Genomic DNA, 27879 nt, shown 5'->3' with positions numbered 1-27879 from the left:
CGGAATCTTGCACAGTGCAAGAGGCAGCTGCTTCTTTCTGCCGCTCGAGTAGAAGTTCTACTGGAGCGGCAGCTTTCTCAACATGAACTGAAAGTTTCTCAACGTGAGGGGTAGCGGCCATCCGCCACCGCCCGCATTGAGAAATCTCGCTGGTCTCGCGTTAGATTTTCTTTGCTCGCGTGAGTGAGGAAACAACTCTGCTTCGCAGAGTGGTGTTTTTCAGAACTCCACGAGCTCCGCGGGGCGCGGAGTGCGAAAAACTCTAGGCTTAGTATATGCATGTTTTGCTAAAAAGAATCTGTGTGGAATTTACATACGTTAGACAAGTTGCATGTGTTGGTTGGGGAATTTGGTGGTTTTCACACAAAAAAAATTGTTCTCTTTTTCAGCTAGTACATTTCGGAAACATTGAACAGGGTTTGCCGCCTTCTGTTTCTGAGCTGCACTGTTTCGAAATATAGACCCGGTAAATTTTTTCCTAGCTGTACTCTCGAAAAATAAAGCACTAACTCTGAAGAATATTGGGTTAAGTGAATTCACTCTACACACTACAGGCACATATAAACAGGCCCTAAGCCCATCATGGTGTGGCCCCTTGTTTGTGTATCAAAGGGACTTTGTGACAAACAGGTTATGCACAGTGCACATTGTTCTGACCATAATCCACATAGAGCCAGAATTGCAATTCTAGGGCATACTTACTTTTTTCTGGTTCTTCATATTGAAGCCCATACTAGCCGCCTGGCTTGACAAACTTTGTAATTTTTTAATTGATAATTTATTAAGGCTTGTGTACACTTTTTGTGCCAACGGTTGATGCCTGACATATTTTGTGAGCTGATTTACACACCTTGTGTGTTGATCTGGTAGGAAATGGGGTACCGGAAGGAGCATGTTCTGCAGGAATTGTGTACTTATGATCACTCCATTTTTTTTGTGGGACAAAGAAGAGTCAAATATACTACCAATGATTTTTACTTATTGGAATGGGACTGCGTATTCCTTCAAAGAGCATGGTTACACTGGGGCTAAAGAAGTCTTAGCAAATTCTCTTTTGTTTTTGATCTATTCAAGCTGACAAAGATTTTCCTTGTTCAAGAAAGCATGTTCTCCCAGCTTTTTGAGATGCCGGACTGCCTCACAGGCCCAGTCTCTAATCATAGCAATACTAAATGAGATATTACATTGAATGTTTATTAAAAGTCACTTACCATCCCCGTTCGCAAACTTCAACGCAGCTGCATTGACAGACCTCACTTTCTCTGCCTGGGCTGCGATATCTGCTTCCATCAGTGCGTGCTTCTGCAGCAGGTCCTCCACCTCCAGCAGGTGCTTTCCAATGTCTGGTGATAGGAGTTTACCCTGTGAAGACCCAAGGATAAAGTGATGCAGGTCAGAAACCATAATTGAACAGGGGCTACAGATCATGATGAGGGGTAACATTTGAAAAAGGGATTATGGCTCAGATCTTGGTCAAAGAAACTTTTTACTTGTGCAGAGCCAGTTGCTAGAGGTCTGTTCCAGTTGTTTCTTATAGTTAACCCTAATTCTGGAGGAGTAGATAATAATAACCTATCACTTTTACACAAAAATGCATATAAAAGTTAGGTCTGAGAGTTGTGAGTACTCATCCTCCTAGTTCCGAGTTGAACAAGTCAAAGATTTGGAACAGCCCAGTATGGCTCCAGAAAAAAGCTGCCCGCATTGGATGTAGACATGAACACAGAAAAAAAGGCAAGTCCCATGGTCCCTGCCTCCTATGCAGCCACTGGTGCAGTCAGTGCAGGACCTAAAGGGCTGGGGAAGAATGGCAGAGGCAGATCACAGACAGGCACACGTCAATAAAGGGTTGCCTGCTGGCTTGCCGTGAGCTACTCTTGACATTGCTATCTCTTGTCTAAAGAGGTATGAAGAGAGCTCTACCACCTCTGCTTACCTTCTGCAGTGTGTAGAGTTTTCCAATCCTCTGGGTCTTCAGGATCAAACAGAAGGTTATTTAGTGGGTAAGGGCAGGATAAGTGGTTACCTGAAGTCATTGATGTCTGGTGATAGGAGTTTACCCTGTGAAGACCCAAGGATAAAGTGATGCAGGTCAGAAACCATAATTGAACAGGGGCTACAGATCATGATGAGGGGTAACATTTGAAAAAGGGATTATGGCTCAGATCTTGGTCAAAGAAACTTTTTACTTGTGCAGAGCCAGTTGCTAGAGGTCTGTTCCAGTTGTTTCTTATAGTTAACCCTAATTCTGGAGGAGTAGATAATAATAACCTATCACTTTTACACAAAAATGCATGTAAAAGTTAGGTCTGAGAGTTGTGAGTACTCATCCTCCTAGTTCTGAGTTGAACAAGTCAAAGATTTGGAACAGCCCAGTATGGCTCCAGAAAAAAGCTGCCCGCATTGGATGTAGACATGAACACAGAAAAAAAGGCAAGTCCCATGGTCCCTGCCTCCTATGCAGCCACTGGTGCAGTCAGTGCAGGACCTAAAGGGCTGGGGAAGAATGGCAGAGGCAGATCACAGACAGGCACACGTCAATAAAGGGTTGCCTGCTGGCTTGCCGTGAGCTACTCTTGACATTGCTATCTCTTGTCTAAAGAGGTATGAAGAGAGCTCTACCACCTCTGCTTACCTTCTGCAGTGTGTAGAGTTTTCCAATCCTCTGGGTCTTCAGGATCAAACAGAAGGTTATTTAGTGGGTAAGGGCAGGATAAGTGGTTACCTGAAGTCATTGATGCTCAAAGAGTGTGTAATGTCTCTTTTACTACTCTTAGAGGTTTGGTGACTCAACATCCATGCATTTACCTAACCTTCTGGTCATACCATTTGAACCTAGAGGACTGTAGGCATTGTGCTATCTAGAGATGTTCAGCCCAGGGTTGTGGCACTTTAAAACGTCTGTTTCCATCTGTACCCAATGATTTGGATCCTCACATAACTCAGCCAAGGCCAGAGGCTCCTATCTACTGAACCTGGATGCCATGGTGATAGACTGCATCATGGATATGACAGATTGTGATTAACAAGTGGAGACATATGCAATGTTCCAACCTGCTACGCCTGGTCCCAGGGCATTTGGGGTCCATTGAGGTCCATTGAGAGCATTTCTTGCATTAATTTGGAGGAGAGGGTGGTAGAGGCTGGTTTGGCTGTATCATAGCGTCATTGTTTGGAAACATCAGACCAAGTTATTATCAGATGTTAGTTTAACAAGGTAGAGGCTTCAAATGCTGAGAACCATTTATTCCAGATTGATCACTAATGTCAACATATTGGGGTGGATTCATGACTAGGGGAAAGAGTCCTACAAGAGTATCCGTTTACATATTCTTACATTACTTTGTAAATCAGCCCTGAAAGGTCCAACTTCCTACTACTAAAAGTGCAGAGTGGGCACAGTCCTTTATTTTTCTACTAATTGTATATCGATATTCCCTGAATGTTTAAATTGTATTCCCATTGCAGATGCTTAGGGGCCGCAAGAGCATTAGGGGGGATTCAGTTTGCTGTGCTGCACTATGTAAGCCTTCCTCATTCACTGATTCAGAGAGAGCATAGAAAACAGGTGCCAACTGCTTGCAGAGAAACATGTCTTGCGATGGAGCATTATGGACCGCAAGTAGCAGGGCTAAAGTTCTGATTAGACACTCCAGTCCACTGGCGCCACCTAGCTGCTGAGAGATAACTCACATTGCTCATTCTAGAGCTGGAATGACACCCTTTATTTGGCAACTCTCAAAGCAAAATTGATGCAACCCAAGTCCAGGGGGGAGTGAAGCTCTTGCAGATATCAGTAGATGTTAGAGAAGGTGGATGAGTGACAGTTCCAGGGAGTTTGAAGATTCTTTAAAAGGGTTGTAATTTTTGGCATGAGTCCTGACTCTGATCATAGTCAAAATGTGTCAGTATTCACTGCAAACTAGGGTAATGCTTGTAAGTATTTCTTCTGAAAAGACGAGACAAACTCATTAATCAAAACCCATTAATTTAACCACTTTTGGTTCCAGAGAAGCGTGCTCCTCACAGTAAAGCATGTCTGCACTTTCCAGGGGTAGTACAAACAATCAATCCAATTTAGAAGAGAGAGGAAACAGGAAATCTGCCACAAATCGGTAGATATCCTGTCTGCAATCTTCTTTTTCTCCAACATCATTTACACTTTGGGGGAATGAAGCTTTCCTGATGGTGGAGCCATTGCAGGTTCCTCTATTAGGAAAATCTCTAGGCACATCTGACTCCCCTACAAACGGCACCTGAGGGGTTGCAGACACGATTTCCACCAGGCTTCTTTTTGGTTTGGGACTGTCATGTAAACTACGATGATCCCGAACAGAATAACTCGATAAATATCCTTCATGCTGTGGGAGAAGAAGCCAAGTGCATGGGAGACACTGAGCTATGTCATTTATGAGGTTGGACCTCTGCCTTTGGTACCATTTCAACACCATGTTGTTGCCTCACAAAATGTGCAGGTGTTTACAAAGATTGATTTGAGAAAGCATGTGAGTATCACTACAATGACTATGCTCTCCCACAATCTGATGGACTATATGGAGTACCTAATCATACCAGGAAAGGTATCACAGAATTGACTGTTAGGAACTTGCAGGATACAATTATTATTTTATTAAATTATAAAAAACCAACTGGCCTAATTTTGGAGGACTGTGCATATTTAATTTTAATAGACCAATTTCCATGATTGATAAGGACAAAGCACTTGAAAAACATTTACGTGAAAAACATAAATATAGAAGAATCGATGTATAATCTAGTTTTGACAATGCATTATCTATTATTTTTTTCTTAACACAAATAAAAGCAAGTACCAGTGATTCCTAAGCATGACAAGTCTGCTCTAAATCCACTGAGAGCCTAGACATTGGTATTACTTACTTTGGCCACAGCAATAATGCTCAATCTTTGCACAAGCAACACCTCTTGGTATTATATGTTCAGCCCAAGAGGAACCAGTCCAATTTGAAAGGAAGTATTCCATACTGTCTATGGCCCAACTTCAGTATGCTGCGACTCACAATCATGATTTCCATCTTGCTGGCAATTGGCTTAAGCAATACTATTCCACTAATACATGTTCTGATGAAAAAGGGCCACAGGGGTCAGAACCTGCCTTTTTCAGTGCATGTGAAAAATTATAGCTCGCCAGGTTGTCATTGCACTAATGACCTCTGGAAGATATGATGATATCCCTTCAGCAACCTTGCAGAAACTTTGAAACTAAGGTTGACAGAAGCAACCCCTCTGCAACTTAATAGGGGAAGGAACTTTGAGTTTGATCATGAAAACCATGGGCACCGTACAGTATTTGCCTTGTAGTAAAGAGGAGGCCCTCTGGAATTAACACCAGCTACAGCGGACACCATGTGTGGACATCACAAGGAAATAAATGTTGATTTGTTTTCATGGTTTTTGTTTTATGTTGCTGACTATGCTTTATACTGATTAAGCACTGATAAGCCTTGAAACACCAATGCTAGTTCCTAGACTTAGGAGTAGAATAGTGCCAAAAGCCCATACCACTTCCATTTGCCCATATCAGTTGTGAAGACTGCAAGTCCCACAGAACAATATCTACAGAACGTAGCCTTCTGTGGCACAATACCACTACACACCAGTAGCCCTTACACAGAACAACCTTCTTCACCAACCAAAACCTTCCCCCAAACAAAAAGGTTTAAAACACAGAAGTCAACATAAATTCAAAAATTACTCACAAAACCCAGATTACATCTGTGGTCAAAGCATGTTATCATTACTTCCCCCTTCTGTATTGTACGGGCCAATGGCATGTCCACTCATCGTGGGAACGAATATCAATTTATGTCTTTTCTACAGCCTGTTGAAACATAGCATCTCTCATCTCCAAGAGATTCATGCTGCCACCAGAGTGGTAATATCAGTGTAGCACTAGTATGTCATTCCCTTCTAGATCCTAGAAGTATCTAACTCACAATCCACTGGTTCATCAACAAATTGGTATGCCAATCCCTCTTAGAATTATCTATCTCACAATCTACTGGTTCATCAACAAAGGCATCTCTAGAAGAGCCCATACTACAATAACACAACACTTAGTGCCTGAAGACCCCTTCTGCACATCAGTCCACACTTACAATAGATCAGCCAGACACTGTGCAACTTCAAAGGAGGAGAGTACTTCATATTCAAAGGATTCCTCTAGGAATTGGGCTCCAAGGAACCATTTCTCAAGAGAATAACCTACTAGTATAAATACATCCGATCCTCCCAGGATTCCCAAGAGATTATGGTTAAAGAACTGCACTATATAAAATTATTAATTCACTTACTTTGACCTCATCCATCCAGTTAATTATTTCCAGCATTTCCTGGAAGAGCCTCTGAAGAGTGAAGTTGATTTCCAGTCTTCTTCGCCGCGCCTTCAACAGCTCCAGCAGGTACTCCCAAAGGCGCAGGATGTTATCCTTCCGTGCATTGATGCGCTTTACATCGTGATACCTCTCCCTTTCCAGATCTGCTGCAACATCCACAATCGCCTGCACTCGCTCACCATAGGCGGCAATGTCTGTTTCAATGGCTTCCTGTTTCTTTTTTGCTGCTTCCACAGATGGCAAATCATATCCAAAATTATCCTACACAAGAGGAAAAGGAGAAATAGTTGCATACTGAGTTTGGTTTCAAGACATCATACCTTTCCCTAAGCCATGAACATGACTTCTTCATGGTCTTAGGACCCAGTGTCTAGCTGGGCAGTGATATCTATGTGATCAGAGGTCTTAAGCGTCCCTTGGCCTTCTTATAACTATATATCACTTTATTCACACATGGGGTGCACACATGCTCAACCACACCAAACTTGCAATCCTTGGGGAACTCCCCATTCCCTCCCTCCACGACCAACTGATATACTGCATTGCCATCTTTTACCTGGACAGCAGAAAAATATATGGGTGTCACTATATATATTCCTGAATTGATTCCTTTTCATTTAGAGAATAATTACATGTTGGTTTCTGTTCAACCTGGTTTGCACCCACACTGTAGTTGTTTTTCTCTTGCTATGATGTAATCTGTTTATTTTATATCTTGGGAAAAGCAGTGTTTTTATAGTAATTTGATGTGGGGATTGATGTGGTGGTAATGTGATTTGATGTTGTGAAAAGGTTTTTTTTAACCAACAAAAATGAAAAACATTTTATTCCTTAAGTGGAAAAATAAAAGTAGGAAAACAAAGCTGATCAGAGCATTCCAGTGGAAACTGATTATCACAGAAGTACAAGATTTGTTATCCTCCATCAAGAACATCCACCACTTCCTGAATAACCTACTATATTTGTTCAAGAACGTAAGAGCTTTCTCTTTTGTGGTCTCAGTTGTCTATTGCAAACATCACTGTATGCAATACTACACAGAAAGGGCTTTGGGCCAGCCCCTTTCTCATGCCTGAATGGCTTGCTTTTGCATTCAAATCCCTGCAATATTCTTGTGATTCCCTCCCCACCCCCCCAAAACCACCAAAGCATTACTTTGATTTGTAATTGGAAATGTTATACCCTTCCACTGCTGACGTAAGGGGCTATTTTTCTCTTTTTACCCTGCTATTTGTGATTTAGCACTCTATGGAAGTGCATGTTCTGCTACTTTATCTTCTTTTTTCAGGCTTGCACCCCACTCTTTACCTCGCTCCGACTCACTCTCATTCGCACCTGATCCCTCCTATTTATTATTCATTCCACCCCATAGTCGTGCGGTGTTATTGCCATGCTCTCCAACACTTAGCACTGCTGTGGCTTGGTGTTCTACTGTCTCTACCCTCCTCTGTTTCTCTCCCCTCCCTGCCCCTTTCCTGTTGTTTCTCCCAAGTTGGCTTTGTCAAAGCTGATGCTTTTAAAAATGCACCGGCAACAATTTCTATACTTTCAAGATCGGCATCACGTAATGTGTAGACGCAAAATGGCAACCGTCTTGAAACTAGAGTCTCTGACCTCTAATAAACCCTTCTAAATACACGTTAGCAGACTCAGCTTCTCTTAAAATAAGTTATATGGTTTAGAATTGTATACAAACACGCTCAAGGAAAACATTTAGAAATAGTCTTATTTTTTCAATTTTTTGCAACATATTCTCAAGTATATACGCAGGGAAAATCAATTCTTCTGTTTATGTCAGGCATGTGTTTTAAAATTCATTGTAAAAGATGATCTAATCCATGAACAGAGCTTCAATACCAGAAAGTACAATGGTCTTGTATGATGGCTCCATTCAGATTAATATTAGTAATCATAATATAATGATGCCCATTAATCAGAGCGCAGGTCAACGGTGACGGCAAATAGGCAGTGTTTGGCTAACATTTTATTATAAAGGAGGACTCATGCCTCTTACCCTGAGACAAAGGGAGGACAGGACATTCCATCGCCCTGGACAGTAAGGCATTTCTTTTGCATTTTACAGACAAACTAAAATGTATTATTGAGTGTGTGGAAATATATTCCACGCAAATGAAATTGACCAAGGCTGAGACACTGGGATCCATTAAAAAGTCACGAGGGCTGGAGTGTTGTTTTCATGGAGATCAGGCGTAGAAGTCACTTGATAGCTAAATTTGGGAAAATTTGTATCTTGTGCAGTTAAGATTTGTGGACTCTTAGATATAAACCATTGGCATAGTCAAGGTGAGAGAGCAATAGCACAGTTGTTGCTTGAACTCTGTATGAGCTGTGTAGTTTGGGGGAGATCCATTGTAACACTGTGAAGCATATTTGATGATTTTACTAGGGCATATATTAGTGACTCTAAAGTATGATCCACATCTAAAGATACCTCCTAGACTTTTTTGTGTTTGTGGGGGGAAGTCTCATAGTCCTACAGGTCAAGTTCATGTTTCTTATGCAGGTGTCCAATTTCCACATGTAAGGATTTGGGTTTTGTCTGGTTGAGTTTCAGGTGGTTGGCAGCCATCCGCTCTTTCACTGTTATTATCCATGGTGCTAATCTCAAAGTTGTGGTGTCCATGAGCCTCCTGAATTTTATAATTGTCTGCCTAGTTGTAACATGATATGCTGGAGGATGAAATTAATCCAGTCAGGTGTCTGAGGTAGATGTTGAAAGGAAGAGAGAGATGCCTGAGCCCTGGGAGATACCTACATCCAAGTGGTAGGGTTTTGATGCAAACATAGGGAGTGAGATCACTTGGCTCCAGTTGAATAGGAAGAAAACAATCAAATCCAAGCCATTTCCTTGGAGGGCCACATTTTCAAGGCTGGTCATTAGGGTTGGGTGGTGGGCTGCATCAGAAATGACAGAAAGAGCTTCTACGGTCAAAGTGGTTGCTCATTAGCATCCACATGTGTTCTTACTCAAACTATTGGAGAGATCACGACAGAGTCTGCTCACTTGAAGAAACAAAAAAGTCTGAAACTGGCCCGGGACACATGACAAAATAATTTCTTTTTTCTATGAATACCTCCATTTGTAGGTAGGCTGGCTTTTCAAATTTTTGCAAGTATATTCTGTTTGCTGTTGGTCTGCAGTTTGCACTTTTATCTATGCTCTGTCCAGGCATTTTTGGAATTGGTTAAGTGAGTTTAAAAAAACAAAATGCTGTTTCTGTGATAGTATTGATAGGTACGATTTCCTTGAAAATATGGGGTGCATATGTCAGCTGGTGATCCAGATTTTTTGCTATGTGCTACTTTTTCTTTAAAGGACTTGTCAGATAATGGGGAGAAGGAGTTTCTTTCAGTTGTGGGGGACAGTGCTGAGGTTTCATGGTGCGTGTTGTTTCTTGGAAACTTTGAACTGATGAGCGTTGTAACTCTTTGGCTTTTTATTTATGAAATGAATGTACTGAGCATCATGGAGCATTTGTGAGATAACAGATTGAATGAAAAAGCAGTCGGATCATTAGATTCCAAAAACCTCTTTTCCTGGGCATGATGCAAAGACGAGACATTAGCGTTAATATATTTTTTTTCCTTTCTAATGGTGGCTCTGAATATATGGATTTAACAAGTGTGTTGGGGTCTACTGTCGTGATCTAGGGTTTTCCATCACTTCTGTTCAAATGCTCTATTAGTGGCTTGAGTTTCTTAGTGAACCATTTGGATGGCCTCCTGTGAGTTGAGTGTGGCTCGTTTTTCTTCCTAAGATGGTCATTTTAAAGGCATCCAACAGGTGGCACGATGACTGTATATCCAAATTATTTTTAGGTGTTCCATGATTGTATGATGATTTGCATGTTCTGTATATTGGAAATGTCTTGGGGGCATATGTATCAAAAACCGTATTTGCGATTCTCAAATAGCGATTTTTTGAGAATTGCAAAATGGGATGTATTTAAAAATTGCACATATTTTGCGAATTCTTAATATTCCTTAATTGCGATTAGCAAATTGCGAAATCGCAATTAAGGAACCTTCCCATTCATTCCTATGGGCCAGGAGGCCCATAGGAATGAATAGGAAGTCATTCTCAAATTGCGCTTCTCAATTTGCTAATCGCAAATTGAGAATAATTTCAAAAGTGCAAGGGTGTCATGATGACACCCTGATGCACCCCTGAAATGAGCATGTGTGCGCATATGGCGCACATACATGCCATAAGGGCATGAATGTGCGCCACATGGCACCTAGAAAAATGCCAAAAAGTGCATTTTTGAAAGAATTCGCAAAATACCACCAACTTGAAGTTGGTGGTAATTTGCGATTTCTTAAGGAGAAATCGCACAACTTGGGTGCTTGTTACATAGCATTTAAGGAATCGCAATTTGCGATTCCTTAAATGCTTACGCAAAATTAAGGAATCGCAAAATTAGCGATTCCTTATTAGTGCGATGCGAAAAAGGCTCATACATCGCGTTTTGCGATTTTGTATTCGCAAACGCTGTTTTCTTGCGAATCGCAGCGTTTGCGAATACAAAATCGCTTGATACATATGTCCCCCAATCAACTGCTGTGGTGTGAAGTTTTGCCACTATCTTGCTTTTGGAAGGCACATGTATGGCCAATTGTATATCTTATGGATGCCCCTACTACATCAGCTAGTTGATATACATGAACTTTTCTTATTGATGCTAGTCTGACTCCTTGATGTGACAGTCTGGGTTAAAGCTCAAGCCTCCAGGTCCAATAGTTTACCTAGTGGATCACATCTCCTCTTTATGTTTCATCTGTGTCGCTTGGAGTGATCACCTCTGCAGTTTGTAATGCTACATGCTTTCATATAGAAATCTGGCCTCTTAGACTAGTGCTGTACTAGCATGGTTTGAAGGGCTTTCTGAGGTCAGTGCCTTAGCTTAGAGTTAAGTGTGTACAGCATTATTTCTCATTTGGCCAGCTAGAACAATGACTCATACATCGAAAGACCAGCAATTTGAAATTAATTTAGGAACTTTTAAGAGCTACCTCAAATTTGATAATGTTAATTTAGTTAAATGTACACATTGCACTTTCTACTGATCTAGTATCCTGCAATGACTTTAGTAATGATTTTTATATGTTCATGGTAATTACCTGTGAAACAAGATGCTGGTTTTCGCTGATCCAGGCCTCTCGCATAGCTGCCTTGCGATCAAATCGTCTTGCCAGCTGCTCCAGTTTCTCTTGTCTGATAAGTTCCTGTCTCAGAGCTAGTTCACGTTCATGTTCAGCCTTCTCCAGACACTCCCAGGCCTGTGTAAAAACAGTCAGCGAAATCCTCAAATCGATGATGACTAATGTGTAGTGTGTATAAGGGCATAGACATTGGTATGTTATGGAGCTATTCAATATAGCATGGTACTGTGTTCAAATACCAGTCTACTATAGCATATCTGGGTGTCTACACTTCTGAAAGGAATTATTTTGGCTTCCAAAGCAACAGAGAAAACAATAAAAGAGAAACAAAACCTAAATGTGAAATAACTTATAAAATCATAAAATATTTTACAAACAAATTTTCAATCTTTATTCAAGTGTGTTTGTGTGGGAGAACACTGAAATTGCAAATCTGAACTGAACTGGGAAAATTGACTATACATCAGTTAACAGAAAATGACAAATTGAAACCATTTAAAACTCTGAAGTTGATATTTCATCTAACAAAGAATGAACAATAAAATTATCTTATATTGAAACGGGTGATTGAAGAATACTTTGACATCATGACAGTCAGAGGGTTTGTGGGTGATGGGGTAGAAAATGTATTTTTAGGGAACCCATCAGGATACTTGACACTCTGTGACAAAGATAAACTAGAATAAAAGACTCAAAACGAATATCAAACAGTATTTTGGACTACTGAAACAACAATATGCATTAAGCTGCAATATGTTCCAGATAAAATGTGGGTAAAAGGTGTAATAATATATGGATACATATCAGCACTTGCCAAGTTGAACAGCTTAGGGCTGATATACTATAAAGAATAAATCTGATTACTGTTCTCACTCTCACAAATATCCTCAGACCATTATCTTAAATGGCTTAGCAATGCATCGTCAATGTTCTTTACCTGCAGAACTGTGGTTTAAAAAAGCCTCCACCGCTGGAAAGCGTCTACAGGTAAGAAATTGGAAAACAAGGACGTTAAAAATGGAGGTTTGGGTAGAAGAAATGGGAAAGTTAACTACATTAGAATGCTGGGGTAAGAGAGGACGAGGTCCAGTAAATTTGCGAAAACTACACAGAAATGTATGCGGGTCTAATGAATTAACTGGGGAGATAATTAGCCATATATTGTATCTAATTGTTTCTCCAGACTCTTAAATTCTTAATATACACAGTCGGTTTAATTGACAAAATAAGAATATCTGTTGTTAAAAAATATTTTTTGATAGAAAAAGTCAAGTATTTTTGTTATTTGTCAAAAAAATCAACTACAGAAATGTAAGTTACACATGCTGAAGTTTTGGACCTGTAGCTGCCTTGAATACCAATGTTTATAGGCAGCTGTTCTGAATATTTTTCATGAACATTTCAAATACAAAATCACATTGCTTGTGTATGGTTATAACATAAGTTAGACCCGTGGAGAGTAAGTGCATTGATTCCCTGTTCCAGGTTCAAATAGAAGAATTGTACTGCCCACCTAAAGGGAAGTGTGTTGCTCATTCACTCTATGAATACAGGGTAACCTCTTAGAGATTACCGCTGACAAGGATAAGTGAATGAAGGCCCCGTTCAGCAGCCAGTGAACCAGGCATTCGTATGTTTACTGAAAACAGCTTCATCAGAATAAATGGACCAGCAATTAATTACCCAGGGTTGTGAAAGCCGTTTGCTCTCTCCTGAGAGAATATGCATGGAGTTGGAATCATACATGTCTCACAAACTGGAACGTGGTTAGTCGCTTTTTGGGTTGGTTTTATATTCCCACCTGGGATAGTTTAGTTCTGATCAATCAGATTGGTTGCAGGATCCCTTGAGTGCTTGAAATGTCTACCAATATTGTCATTTTGTTTCAAGCTACATATTTAGGCACATGTCAGGTACCTAAAAACTAAATCACTGTTGGGATTTGATTCCACTTTAACAGCCCAAATGTTCAGTCTATTTTGGAGCTAGGAAATTCCAGAATGAGACAAGTTCATCTCCAGTTTGTGTGGACTGGGGTTTCTCAGCCCAAGGCAAATTATCGAAAGTCATTGGCTCAGTTTGTCTGCTTGTTTGCCATCACTTGGAGGAAGTGATCACCATTGATCTGTTTACCAGTCCCTTTTTGTTGCCGAGTTCAGTAGACAGCAACAGATCAGATCATCTGTGAGCCTCTTTTCTGCAGTTCCCCAAATCTTGAATACATAAGATCTTGTCTCTCGGCAGGAGATATAGTGGGTCAACCTTTTGCACCAACTAGCGCTTGCTTGAGGACAGCACAAGTTCAAAACTTTGTTGCTTTGATGATGTAGTCTGACTTCCAGCAGCTGGCTGAGATCATTGGATGTACCAGCATTGAGATCTCGGAGAAGATTAGCAAATGTCATACAGTACTGTCTCGAGTCAGACAAACTTTAAAAAGAAATGTGAGATGATCCTATCTTTGAAGTACAATTGCGAAAATATATCTTCTCAGAGTTGGAATTGTTCATCTCGGACTTGGAACTTAAACTTCTTAGCTAGAAAAATCAAATCCATTTCTACATCAATGTCTACAGGGGGTCAACATCAAACTAAGCTGGGGTTATTTCAACATGTTCAACATCCTCTGTACTAGTGCCCACACATAATACAAGTTATGTCCTAACCTATGTGTCCACAAGCAACTGCTGAGCTGATTTGAGGCTGTCACGCTTTCACTGGATAGCCCAAGTCTCCCGCCCCTGCTCCTAATATTTTTCTTCATAAAAGGAATGTTGCCCATCAGGTCTCCTGCCACAATTCAGGTGGGCCTTTTCCTCCGTGTACTGAAACTAGGACCATGTGCTATTTAAAACGTACAAGTCTTTGACTTCATATGCCAAAAGCTAGATTGCTTGGAAACACTGGAGGTTTTGTTCGGTCTGCCACTTCCTATTTTCTCTCTCAAATCCAGATTGAACCAGGATTGAAGTCTAAAAAAATGTCAATACATTTAGTGAGAAAATTGAATTTCAGAAAAAAAGCTAACAAGCAGATCAAGCTCTTTGAAAGACCGGACCACTGACGAATCCAGAATGCACCCAACTTCTGCTCCGACCTCCTATTATATGCTGTAGTATTCCTAACCTGGAAAAGGTAGAACAAGATAAATAGGCAGTAATTTCAACCCATATGCTGGGAAGCTAAATATCAACCTATGTTTCAAAATAACAAATACCTTAAGTCAAAATAATGCCTCACATGGATGTTATGACCAAAGGAAGTAAGCATCTGGAATCAAGCTTCGACTATTCAGAGTCTGCCAACTGCAGGGCCCAACGGCGTTGGAGGGCATAAGAGCAAGCCACAGCTGCTGTAGTAAGCCCTTCCAAATGGGGCACATGACAATATAGGAAGGCACAACAGAGACAAGACCTGACTGCGACAAGTGACCACATCGGAAAATACAAGATTGGCTGGCAGAGGAGGTTTGACCCAACTGCGACAGGCACTTCTGAAGGACATGGATGCCCAGAGGTAGTACCAAGAATGGGTCTTTTTGTGACTTCATGGTTCAGATTTTTGGATATTCTGCATTTACAATGAAGATGTAAAGGGCTGATTGCTGTGTACATTTATCACTACATCACTGAGTTAGCAAGCTATAAAGTTAGTGGTTGGAAGCTCCCTTCTTGCCATATAATGGGGTGCCCTGTAAGAGTCGTGTAGGGTGAAATTAGGAAAATAAAATACCTGTAAACTATTTAATTTCCACAAATTTCAAACCTCGAGCCAGACAAAGGGTAAAACAGCCTATGGCATAGACTAAAAATTATGAAAAGAGTACAGGTGCTCCTCCTTGAATGTGTCAATAGGTCTGCACTGGGAAACTAGAACGCCAACTAAAGGGGATATTTTAACTTCAAACCTCGAGCCAGACAAAGGGTAAAACAGCCTATGGCATAGACCAAAAATTATGAAAAGAGTACAGGTGCTCCTCCTTGAATGTGTCAATAGGTCTGCACTGGGAAACTAGAACGCCAACTAAAGGGGATATTTTAACTTGTAGTAACAGATGAGACTAGAATGTCAACCACAAGGAGAAGCTAACTTTAGGTAATAATTAGGTCCATCAAAAGAAAGAACTTTACAAAAATGTAACTACTGGTGATGAATAGGGATTAATGTCAATCAAAGGGGGAATGTATAGCATTGGACTTCATGGTGATGATCAGGGCTAGAATGGTAATCAAAAGAAGACATTTGCAAAGTCTGACTTCAGGTTAAGGATTAGAATGAAAATTAGAGGGATAATTACTAAATGTAATGATAATCAAATTAATTCAATGATTATGACCACAGAAAATATGTGATACAATATGATATATGAATAAATAATTACAAACATCTGCCCTCAAGCCTTTCTAAAACGGTTGTAATTTGTTCCAAATGAGCTAAAATGTTATAAAAACATAGCTGATTGTTATGTATGAGAGGAAGGATTATAATTTTATGTTTGTTTTTTTTCTTACGAGTTTTATATAGCGCAAACTAGACCCGAGATATCGGGTATCAGAGCGCTTTACATGAGCACCAGTTTCGTTACAGATGGACACATTCTTTTTTGTTAGGGACGGAGAGATAATGGGCCATATGTAGGAAGCCTAATACCGGTCGGTAACGGCCGATTTTCGGTAAAAATCCCGTTACCGACCGGTATTTAGGCTTTTGTTATGTAGGGGGCACATTTCAGGATTCGGTAATTTACCGAATCAGTAAAATTACCGAATCAGTAATTTTACCGATTCGGTAAATACCGAATCCTGAAATGATATGTAGGTGACACTCAAATGAGTGATGTGTAGGGAACAAAATTCGGTATTTAGCACCAAATATATGTTGGTGCTAAATACCGAATACATTGCAAAAAGCAATATTTTGCTGGAGTAAGAGTGCCATGTGGCAGACATACATGCCCTTAGGGCATGTATGTGCGCCACATGTGCACACATGCAGGAATCAGGGGTGCAACAGGGTGTCACTGTGACACCCTGCCACCCTTGATTGTGCTCCCCCCATTACCGATTCGGTCCCATAGGAATCAATGGGAAGGTATGCATCATTACCGAATCGGTAAATACCGATTCTAAATTACCGACCCATTCCGAATCGGTAAATATTACCGATAGATTACCTACATATCATTTACCGATTCGTAAATACCGAATCGGTAAAATTCGGTATTTATGAATCGGTAAATGTTAGGCGACCTACATATGGCCCTAAGTGATTTGCCCAGAATCACAGGATGTTGAGCGCCATTGCCGAGACTCCAACCGGGTTCCCCAGCCTCTAGCCGTAAGGCTACATCCTCTCCCCAATTCAGATGCTATTATGAGTTTTAGTGGAATGCACAGATAAAAACAAACAATTCTCCATATTTAAATGAATATACAAGCTAAAAAGATAAATACATGTCCATATATTTACCCTGTTGACATCGGATACAAGCTTCCCATCATTAGGCGTATACACCTTCTGGTTGTTGGCTCTCATTCTGGACTGAATTGAGAATAACAAAACTTCAAGATTTCCCTTTTCCTGAAACCTGTAAAATAGCAGATATGATCGAATTATTATTTCTAATGTGTGGTACATGTTTGATTTGCAACATTATATACATATTTTATATAGTTTTTGATTTAGCTGAAAAGCTACATAGGAAAGAAGGATCCACTCTGATGCTTCAGAAACCGTTTGCTGGGTAGTTGTAGACTTACTAAAGGAAGCAGAAGTGACATCACACAGTCATTGGCCTCCTAATAACATTACCGAAAGTATCACCGTATAAGCTTTGTTTCTGTAGCTTCATAGGAAGTGACATCATAAGGCGTTGACCAGGATAAGATTACAGGAAATGGATAAAACGAATCAACTAATACAATAAGTATAAAAAATTTAATAATTGCAAAATCACATGGAATCAGGTAAAAGACAGGCATGGGCGCCATTGCGTGGAGCATGAGTGGTGCATCCCTTAAATTAAGATGCCCTCATTTGTGTTCAACAGTGCCTATAACTATGTTCTCTTAAGGCCTAGAGAATCAGGAGATGGTTTATCTGCACGTAATAAGGGACAGGAGCGTGTGGCTGAGATAAACAACAGGGCCCTGTGGACGACCCATAAGTATCCTTAAATGATAATCTTGATTCTACAAAGGGTACCGTGGTAACAGGTCATCAGTTAGACCCTTGGGCAAACTAGGCGTCACCATGGCTTTACACAATTTACGTCCAGTCATGGGAACCTACCTCTAATCTACACTGCACTGGATAATGTTGCTCATCAAGAAATAAGTTCCATGACATCCTGTGTATACTTTTCTGCTTTGTATTTCAGAGTGTGTTATACTCCTTTAGTTTTTTAACGTGACTCGCTTGGTCCCTGACGGCCATTTTGGTTCGGCCACGCGCTGCTTGCGGTCAGCGCTCCAGTCGCTGCACGCCGTCCGGCCATAATCCCTACTTAACGGGCTGGGATGGGACGTGCACCTCCCGTGAGGTTCCTATTTTAAATTGCACTATATTTTAAATTGCGTTCTGTGGGAATTTCCTTGAGAACTGTTTGGGGGGCATTTTAAACTGAGTATTGCTGCAACTTTTCTGCTTTGTATTTCGGAGTGTGTTATACTCCTTTAGTTTTTTAACAGGACTCGCTTGGTCCCTGCTGGCCATTTTGGTTCGCCCACGCGCTGCTTGCGGTCAGCGCTCCAGTCGCTGCACGCCGTCCGGCCATAATCCCTACTTAACGTCCTGGGATCGGACGTGCAGCGCCTGTGAGGTTCCTATTTTAAATTGCACTATATTTTAAATTGTGTTCTGCGGGAATTTCTTTAAGGACTGTTTGGAGGGCATTTTAAACTGAGTTTTGCTGCTTCTTTTCTGCTTTGTATTTCGGAGTATGTTATACTCCTTTAGTTTTTTAACGGGACTCGCTTGGTCCCTGGCGGCCATTTTGGTTCGGCCACGCGCTACTTGCGGTCAGTGCTCCAGTCGCTGCACGCCGTCCGGCCATAATCTCTAATTAATGGCCACGGATCGGACGCGCAGCGGGTGTGCCGATGGCGCGCCGAAGGTGCGCCTAAGGTAAACCCGTCTGCGCCCGTCCGCGCCCAACCGGGACCAGGGGCCACAACCCCTGCTCAAATTCAGGAAATTCAGATTAATTACTCCTCTAAACAACTTTTGGAGCTCCGTAGCTGCCAACGCGTTGATTGCTTGCAATTGCACCCTGCTATTACCGAGACTACGCTGCATAGTTGCGATAAGTGTGGGTTTATACTGGACCCTCAGTCCCAAAAAACCCAAAATGTTTTTGATAATCCCCTGCACTACAACAAAGCACAGGATCTCAGAAACCCCAAAATTACTAACTCAGATTTTACGTTTTTTAACATAAACTCTGACTCGCTTCCTAAACACAGAGCTGACATATTTGATCTTTTGACCAGTGCGCGCCCGGACGCCATCTTCTTAACTGAGACCTGACTTCACTGGAGCTCTGGCCCTGATGTAGCGGCTGCGCTGCCAGCTGGTTACCCCATTGTAAGAAGAGACCGTGAAGAAAGAACGGGTGGCGGTCTCGCAATTATTTTTAACAATCGGTACACATGTAAATTTGTTAAATTAACCTTCAAGGGATGCGAGGCTATGCTTTTCCAACTAGCCCTGACCCCCCAGTTCACCCTCTCAGGAATGTTACTCTACCGCCCCCCCCCAGCTGGCTGGCCCTTGGGCTGCTTCTTTTCCTGACCCGATCGCTCCTCATCTGCTCGGAGCAGCTAACTTTACGATTGTGGGGGATTTGAATCTTCACTTCGATGAGCCTACTTGCTCTGTTAGCACCACCTTAATTACTGATTTGGCAGCCATGACCATTTTGCTTCAAAATAATGGCCCCACCCATGTGGCAGGACATCTATTGGATCCTATTTTTTCGACCCTTCTTAATGTATGCTGCTCTCCTGCTCTCCCTGTCCTTTGGTCAGATCACTTTTTGGTTGGCTTTAGGGTCACGTTAGCCTTTGAACAATTCATTTGTTCCCGTCTTAGGCAATAAGCTCAACTCAAGAAACTGGGGGAACCTAGATATGAAACTTTTCAATAATGTTTTAACTAACAATGCCCCTACCATTAACCTAGTCTCCATGACAGACCTGGAGACGATTAATAACTGGATCTCTAACCCTGTTGATACTTGCCTCCTCCTTTCACTCAGAAGGTGAAAAATCACCGCCCTCTGCCCCTTGGTTTTCACAAAGTCTAAAAATAGAAAAAAGCAAATGTAAAGCGCTGGAAAGGCGCTGGAGAAAGGACTATGCGTCTGAGTCAAAAATTGATTACAAACAAGCAATTAGAGAATATCATTCTCTTTGCAAGACTGCTCGGGCGGATTACGTGAGTTCCACCATCACTAATGCCCAAAACTGTCCCAAAACTCTATTTAAATTGGTGAAGGAACTTTCCTGCGCAGCAAATCAAGCTCCCCCTCCGATTCTCATGGAATCGCAATGTGAGTACATTGCATTGTTTTTTAAAAATAAAGTAGAGAAAATGTACTCAGCATTAAATACTACAAACATTACTACCACACAGCTAATTTCAACTGCTCCCCCTCTATCTAATACTGATTTTCAGTTGGAGGTTCAACAGGAGACTTGTTTTAGTAAATTAGAGCATTGGCTTCCACTAGATATCATTTCTTTTAGTCAGATTTTAGGGAGCCTAAAGTCTGGCTCTCCTTTAGACCTGCTTTCTGTTGCTGTGTTACAGAAAATTGAGCTCCCTGCCATGAGGTTTATCATGGAGCTGCTGAATGCATCCTTGCAGGAAGCCGTGATTCCACCTGAGTGGAAAAATGCCATGATTCTTCCTCTTTTCAAGACAGCAAATGCTGATCCGACACAGCTGTCTAAATTTCGCCCCATTTCCTTGCTTCCAATTTTTTCTAAAATGTTAGAAAAACATGTGAACTTGCAATTAACTCAGTACGTTGAGTCCCAAGGGCTCTTACATCCCTCTCAATCAGGCTTTCGGAAAGGCCTTTCAACAGAAACCACACTTCTGGGAGTCACTGAGAAGTTGCGCAGTTGTTTAGATGCAGGTGACACTGTGGCACTCATACTATTAGATTTGAGTGCCGCTTTTGACACGGTATCTCACACTGTGCTATTACAAGCCTTACGATCCATTGGCGTGGTTGGGCCTGCCTTGAAATGGCTGGCGGATTTTTTGGAGGATCGTACGTATCAGGTCTTCTCCTCAGCCGCAACTTCCAAAACCCACACATCCCCCTACGGGGTATGACAGGGCTCTATCCTTAGCCCTTTATTATTTAATATTTATGTGAAACCTCTGGCAGACATTGCCGCTGAGGCAGGGTTGTCGATCTTTTCTTACGCTGACGACACCCAAATAATTTTCTCCCTCTCTGTTGAAGGAGCGTCCAAACCATGATCCCTTCAAACAGGGTTACGTAAAATTGCATGGTGGATGCAAGCCAACTCACTAAAACTTAACGGGGAGAAGACCGAGGTGTTGATACTGGGGAAAAATAAAGAGCTTTGGGGTCCCCAACACTGGCCATCTGAACTGGGTGCCCTTCCCCAGCTCACCCACCAAGCCCGTAATCTAGGTTTCATTATGGATGATCAGCTTTCTATGAAACACCAGGCGGTAAAGGTGGCCGCAACCTGTTTTTGCATCCTTAGATGGCTCAGGAAAATTCTGTGGATGATGCCAGTTTCTACTCAAAGAACTGTAGTCCAGGCTCTTGTCATCTCACGCTTGGACTATGGCAACATCCTCTTTTTAGGAGCCAATAAGGATGTGATACATAAGTTGCTGGTTGTACAAAATGCTGCAGCCCGCCTACTTTGCCAAATTCCGAAAACTGACTCTATTTCAAGCTCTTTACGTGAACTTCACTGGCTTAAGGTTGAAAACTGCATCAAATTTAAAACTCTAACCTATATGTTCAAGATTAAAACTAGCAAGACCCCGGAATACTTAAACACTATTGTCCACCAATATGTCCCGTCACGTTCTCTCTCCGCTCATCCACTCAAATGAAATTCACGGTTCCTAGGCACAGATTGTCACGTATGGGTGGCAGATCCTTTTCTCGCCTGGGCCCCACCCTGTGGAACTCCCTTCCTCTGCTATTAAGGAAAGAGATCACTTTTGTCCACTGTCGTAAGTCACTGAAAACTTGGCTTTCAATCAATAAGCTTCTTCTTTCTTTCTTTCTCTCTCTTTGGTCCCCTCAGGCGGTGCCGGGAAATCCTTGGGTAGCTGTGCGCCTTATAAATCCGAAATAACATAACATAACTCTACCTGTGAATGGTCTGCCCCTTGTGTCTCTGCCACTGTAGCAAGTCCCCATCTACCAAATGTATGGAGGATTACTAGAGCGAGTGAGGGCCAGTAGCTACTACTCTGGTCTCTGAAGTCATAAAGGTAGTTGCAGAAACAAAAAGTAAAGAGAAGTTCCTACTAATTGCACTTCCTACCTCTCACAAGCAAAAAGGAGGCAACTGAGAATCTAAGAATGTGGTTAGGTGTCAGCTCTGTGACGTCATTGGGGTAATATGCTGTGGGATGTCACATCTGCTACCCTGACCCCAATGATAATTAATATATCCTTGTTTGTGGTACATAAAAGGCAAGGAGCAGAACAGACTACTTCCATTGATAAAGGGAATGGTTTTTCTTAATTGAGTAATTTCTAACATGAACCCCACAATGGTTCCTGCACCCAGATGTTTCCAATATGCTACTTACTTAGGAGGTTTTTCCACAGTTCGGTACGTGCTGAATGATTGGAGCTGCTGTTGTACCCCAGTCAACGAGTTAGCAAATTTCCGACTTTGGAGGACGACAATGGTTTTTTCAATCCACTTCAGCAAATCTGATGCCAGCCTTTCGTACTTGTCAATCATCTTCTCTGTCTCGATGGCATGATCCAAAACCTTCAGTGATACAGTATGTTGTTATCTGACGCATAATCATACCATCTACCTGCATATCACCCCAAATTCACTCTTTAGGACTACTGCTTCAGTAGTTCACTTCCAAATGTGCCATCATATATTTTTTTAATGATTGTTTAGGTCTATTTTACACAGGCATAGGACATTGGGCATTGCTAAAGATGCACTGATTTTACTCAAACAGTAATACAGTAATTAATCTATTAGGGATGAAGATTAGTACAACTGCCCCGAATATGAAACTATGTGGTCTTATATTCAAGGACAGTCACCATGGGGCTAGATGTACAAAGCTTTTTTCTGGGTTAAGTGTAACCTACATCTTAGTAAATTATGCATGCATAACTTAAATGAAATTCAATGCTGTGCAGGAGCTAACCCAATAATTTTCTAAGTTACTTGTAGAAAATGTATGCAAATATTTTGAAACAGGCTCATAACCAGGTGATAAGTGTGAATGGACTGTGAGTTAAAAGGGCCATAACTATTAACAAGCATTGGCATAGCCAATAGGTCTCGCCTTTGGGACCTTATAAGTGTTTAGCCATGCAACAGTTGCATAACTAAATACTTATACGGTCCCAAAAGCGAGACCTATTGGCTATGTCAAGCAGCCGTGCGGCCGTGAAAGTGATCGCGATCAAACATCAAAGCGGCGCGCGCGCCCGCGCACATGCACTGTAGCTCTACGCTGGCCTGGTAGCACTTTTTGGAGCCCTCTCAAAAAGTCTCGCCAGACCAGCGCATGCGCTGGGTCAGGCGAGGCCTAAAAAGGGAAGTGTCGGCAGGGTAGCAGGGGACATCTAATGCAAATTTTATGGACACTCACTAAGTAGCATATGTTAGAACCCTGTGCAAGAATTTAGAAGTGCACGTGATATTATTATGGGAACACCTAACTTGCACTTAAATGGGTAATCAAAGCAGGCTGAAGGTGGGATAAGGTGCACCAACAGATCTGAAATGCCCAATATGTGTGCAGGAATGTGTGGCGCACATGCAAAATGTCTTAATTTAGATGGCAGAACCTGAAATACGCTGAAATAAGATGATGTCAGCGAAAAAAAAAAACCCATATTAACAGATCATATCACTCATTACGACCTTAAGAAAGAAGGTTTTGTTTATCACTATACACTTCCTTCGGAAAGCCAAGCTTGGAGGTCCACATTTTCAACCAGATAAATTAATCCCTTAACAAGGCACTGACAATTCTTAAGTCCTGGAGGGGTGATTTAAGTTAGAAATTTAAGATCTCCAAAGATATTATTCATGAGCTATATTTCAATACCATGGAACTGAATGGTACTCACATGCATATTCATTAGTTTTGGATAAGGGTGATCAATCAGTCTTTTACTATAGATGTTTAACCCAGAAGTCACTAATGAAGTCTGTGGACAGTGTTTTTGCTGCTTTGTGCAGTTCTCGATGCTTTGAATCAGAAGATTTGGGGGGACAAATGGGAGTGCCTTGGCCTTGAGGAAGGCACTATCTCTACACCTGGAGACCTTGTCTTGATGTGTACATGAGGCCAATGCACAGTCTAACATAATAAACTGATTAGTGCCAGGTTTCTTGGCATTGAGCCCATGCTTTCATGTTTTGGGAGCTCCCAAGGGGATCCCGACAGTTGTGGTTGAGGATCTCACCTTCTCCAGGTACTGATCGTCACCACTGACAGTAATGCTGGGAACAGCTGTGTTGCTAGAGCCAGAGTGCCAGTGTCTCTCTAGTCCTTCGCATCAAGTGATCCATCGAGAGTGTTCCTCTAGGAGCCGGGTACTGTACCTTGTGCTACCAGTACATACGTAACACTGAAGTCCTATAAAGAACAGGACCTCCCTGAGATGGCAATGGGACAAACTGCACCATTTCAGCTGAGAAATCCAGAGGCCATTGTTTTCCCCCAATAAGCATGTGCCACTGCTCCCCATGGTGGGTCCAGTGGGGACCCCTAACCACCTCACCTAAGGGGAGACAAGCCGTCTGCACTAGTAGGGAGCCCCAGAAGTCTAGCAACCTGTTTGGTTTTCTAGAGCATCCAGAGGATCCAGAGGATCCCTGACCTTGGATGACCTTGGATGGTTATGCTGCATTTGTCCTTATTTTGGATTCCCGGCTGCCGCGGGCCCCATTCCCAGTCTTCACGTATATTCCTACTGCTGGTTGTCTTCCCCCCCTTTTCATCTCTGGCTCCACAGCCTCCCGCTGCCACCTCCTCCCAGGCTGGTTTTTAGGCAGTGATAGTAGTATCAGAATTGAATTAATTTCAGCGACTCTTAATTTAAATAGACCCCATTACTGTCCCTCCTTGTTGCTCACTGTACCATTCTAGAAAGGAGGCAATCTTATGTAAATCAACCTTGTTCCTGCAGCAGTAGAAGCAGTACAGCCCATACTACCAGGCTTTGTCCCCTCTGTATAAGAGCAAAGGGAACCACAGACCGCTTTTAGGCTCCTTTTGTTTTTGGACTGGTTTTGGGCTTCTTGCATGTCATCAGTGAGTAGGAGCTTGGGTCCTTTGGCAGAGAGTCTGAAATCCCTTTTAATCATGTCATCTAGCCAATTTTGCACGATATTCAGTTAGCACTGCCACAACCTGAATTATTAACCCAATAGAAAAATCAATGTATTTCTTCATTTTGCTGTCCTTCTGGGAGGTTGGTGGGGCCGATGTGGGTTATAATTCACAGGCAGAGACATTCTAAATACGTATTGGCCTAAATATCTCTACTGTAAATCACTTTATGCCAAACCTTGTACCATAAGGCTGCTGTAGGTATTGCTCAGGTTCTTCGTAAAATCGCTGTAATCTCCTATTCTGGTTCAAACTAGAACGTTAAGAAGTAAACATAAGATACACAGGTACCAGGAGCTTTCTCTTTGATGGCAATGTCTAAAAGCTTAAAAATATGGTAAAATAAGAGTAATTTGGAATTAATGTAATGCAAATTACACTTGGGTACCAATAGAGTTACTGGATTTGTAGTGTCAACAGTGGTACATTACAAATTAAGGTAAAAGTGTCTGGAGAACCTAAATGCTGGGTCACTGACCGAAAGGACGCATGGTTGTTTAAGAGCCCACCTCCAATAACGAACAGGAAAATCATAAACCAAGTAATGTCTGCCTTACCTTGCCAACTCGCTTGCCTTCCACAGCCAGGGCCTTCATCTTGGAGAAATAATGGTAGAACGCCACTACATAGGTGATGATGGACTTCTCATCTGGATTTTCAGTGAATACATCTGTAAAATAAAGTTTATTTAGACAAAGTGCTAAAGGGACAGAGACACATTTTGATGAATAGAAATGACTGTCCATTAAGTCTCACAGTGGGGATTCACATGCCTATTTTCAAAAGCCCTTCATCTCCTAATTGTGCACATGCTCCTTCAATTTAAGAACATTTGTCACATTCTTGGGTTTTATAAGATCCCTAGGATTATTTCTCAAAAGTCAATATATTTCCAGGAGTACTACTCTATCTCTGTTTACACTTAGTTTGCACACTCATGCCAGACGTTTATGGCATCAAGTGTAGATGAGCAAATTGGATATGAAAAAACACTGGGAAAGTTTCTGAATAACTATCAATTTGCAACTGTGTGGTTGCTCACCTTCTTTCCAAAGAGTGTGAGCCTTGCCTCACCTCCTCCCCACCCTTAAACATAAACTCTGTAATATATATTTAATTAACTAATGTGGGTGGCTGTCCACCAGATCAAGGCATAACCACTGGCCATGACTAATGAAACATTACAAAAGGTGGTAATACTGAAGCACATACCCTGATAATACTGAAAGAGCTGGTAAATGTGCTAAAACGTGAAGTGAGTTCACAGATGGGGAGCATGAAGACTGATGATGAATTATCAAAGGGAAGTTTATTTTACTTTTGTGGGGGTTAGATTGCAGTTCCCTTTGAACGATGGATAGTTTAGCTCAAGGAGGATGGTGACATCTTCGATTTTCAGCTGAGTTTTGGAAAGTGTAATTGGGATATTCAACATCTTTTAAGTGTTCTCCGATAAAAATGATGTCTTACCCTTAGTCTTCATCAATGCCCTTTCCAGAGAAGCCTTCTCACTCACCATTGTCAATGTCATGTTCACTAAAGGCATCTTCCTAGAAGCTCTCAAGACAGGCCAGATCCTCCCACTCCTAAAGAATCCTACACTAGACTGATGACTTCACCAACTACTGGCCCATCACACATCTACCGTTCGTAAAAAAGATCAATGAAAAAACTGTCAGTTCACAATTTCAAGAACACATCAACAACAACCATCCCCTGCACGACCACCAATCTGGGCATGCTCCTGACCACAAATAAAGATGACTCATATCAACAACTTAGGGAAAACAAGATGACTGGAGTCCCAGCACCATGAGTGCTCTCAAACATTCAACTCCCTTTCGATCAGTGATGATGTTACTATACAAATTGTTGACTTAATCTGAGGCACCTTACAAAATACAACAATTCATGATTTCATATCTCATATTCCCTTTGGGATTTACTGAAAGTTTTCATTTTGATTTTCAATTAACACGATTCTCCATGATTTCAATTCGTTAAACGATGTCCTTGTTGTCATTGTAGCATCATTGTATTTTCTTTGTTAGGCTTAGCCAATGATATGGCCTGTTCTTCTGTGTGTTGTCCATTTCTCTTCCATTTGGTGTGTTGGCGGTTGGCTACTGTCACATATAGAAAAAGGTCTCGGATCTGGAACTACAATGATTTAGGTGATCTAATACAAAAGCCCAGAAAAAGCAGGAGATCCTTTCAAACATGCATGAGCAAATAAAACACACAGAGGCACACATACAGTACATACTCAAGCAAAGACAGGCATACGTCCACAAAACGAGGATGGTTGAAATCCAGAAGATGTGGGTGTGTGGTCCAATAATTGATGAGTGAATAAACAGATGAAAAGGATCAGTTGGTGGATCGATGGGTATGGGTGGATGAATGTATTCTTCAGAAGACTGATCCTCATTGTAATTGCCTTTTAACAGTGTTTAAGGCAGAAACATGAGGTTCAACCTAAAATGAAATTACCACATGTTTACAATATTGTCTTGTTTCCCAGGGACAAATCCTCCAAATTAAACCTGGGGAATTTTGAATCAAGAGAAGGGCCTGGAACTACAGGTGGAAACGGGTGCACGAGCTCCAGTCCCTGCCCTATTACATAGGAGCTTATAGATAAATAAGTTGCAATCCTTTGGCAATACCAAACATAGTCAGTGCTTAATTTGAGCCGGTGGTTGGTGGT

General features: G+C 41.6%; 1 protein-coding gene across 1 annotated transcript in view; it reads right to left on the bottom strand.

The window, feature by feature from the left end:
* SPTB (spectrin beta, erythrocytic) overlaps positions 1 to 27879 on the bottom strand; it is a 232153-nt gene that overhangs the window by 91942 nt on the left and 112332 nt on the right. The window contains exons 8-13 of the mRNA XM_085627228.1: positions 25727 to 25839; positions 22380 to 22567; positions 17028 to 17145; positions 11517 to 11675; positions 6333 to 6635; positions 1212 to 1362 (exon numbers count right to left, since the gene is read on the bottom strand). Of these exons, the coding sequence (XP_085483354.1) occupies positions 1212 to 1362; positions 6333 to 6635; positions 11517 to 11675; positions 17028 to 17145; positions 22380 to 22567; positions 25727 to 25839 (1032 nt within the window). The remainder of the gene's footprint in view (positions 1 to 1211; positions 1363 to 6332; positions 6636 to 11516; positions 11676 to 17027; positions 17146 to 22379; positions 22568 to 25726; positions 25840 to 27879) is intronic.

Source organism: Triturus cristatus, chromosome 9 (assembly GCF_964204655.1).
Source record: "Triturus cristatus chromosome 9, aTriCri1.1, whole genome shotgun sequence".
NCBI lineage: Eukaryota > Metazoa > Chordata > Amphibia > Caudata > Salamandridae > Triturus > Triturus cristatus.
Note: the sequence above shows the minus strand (reverse complement) of the source record. Positions and strands in the feature narration are given on the sequence as shown.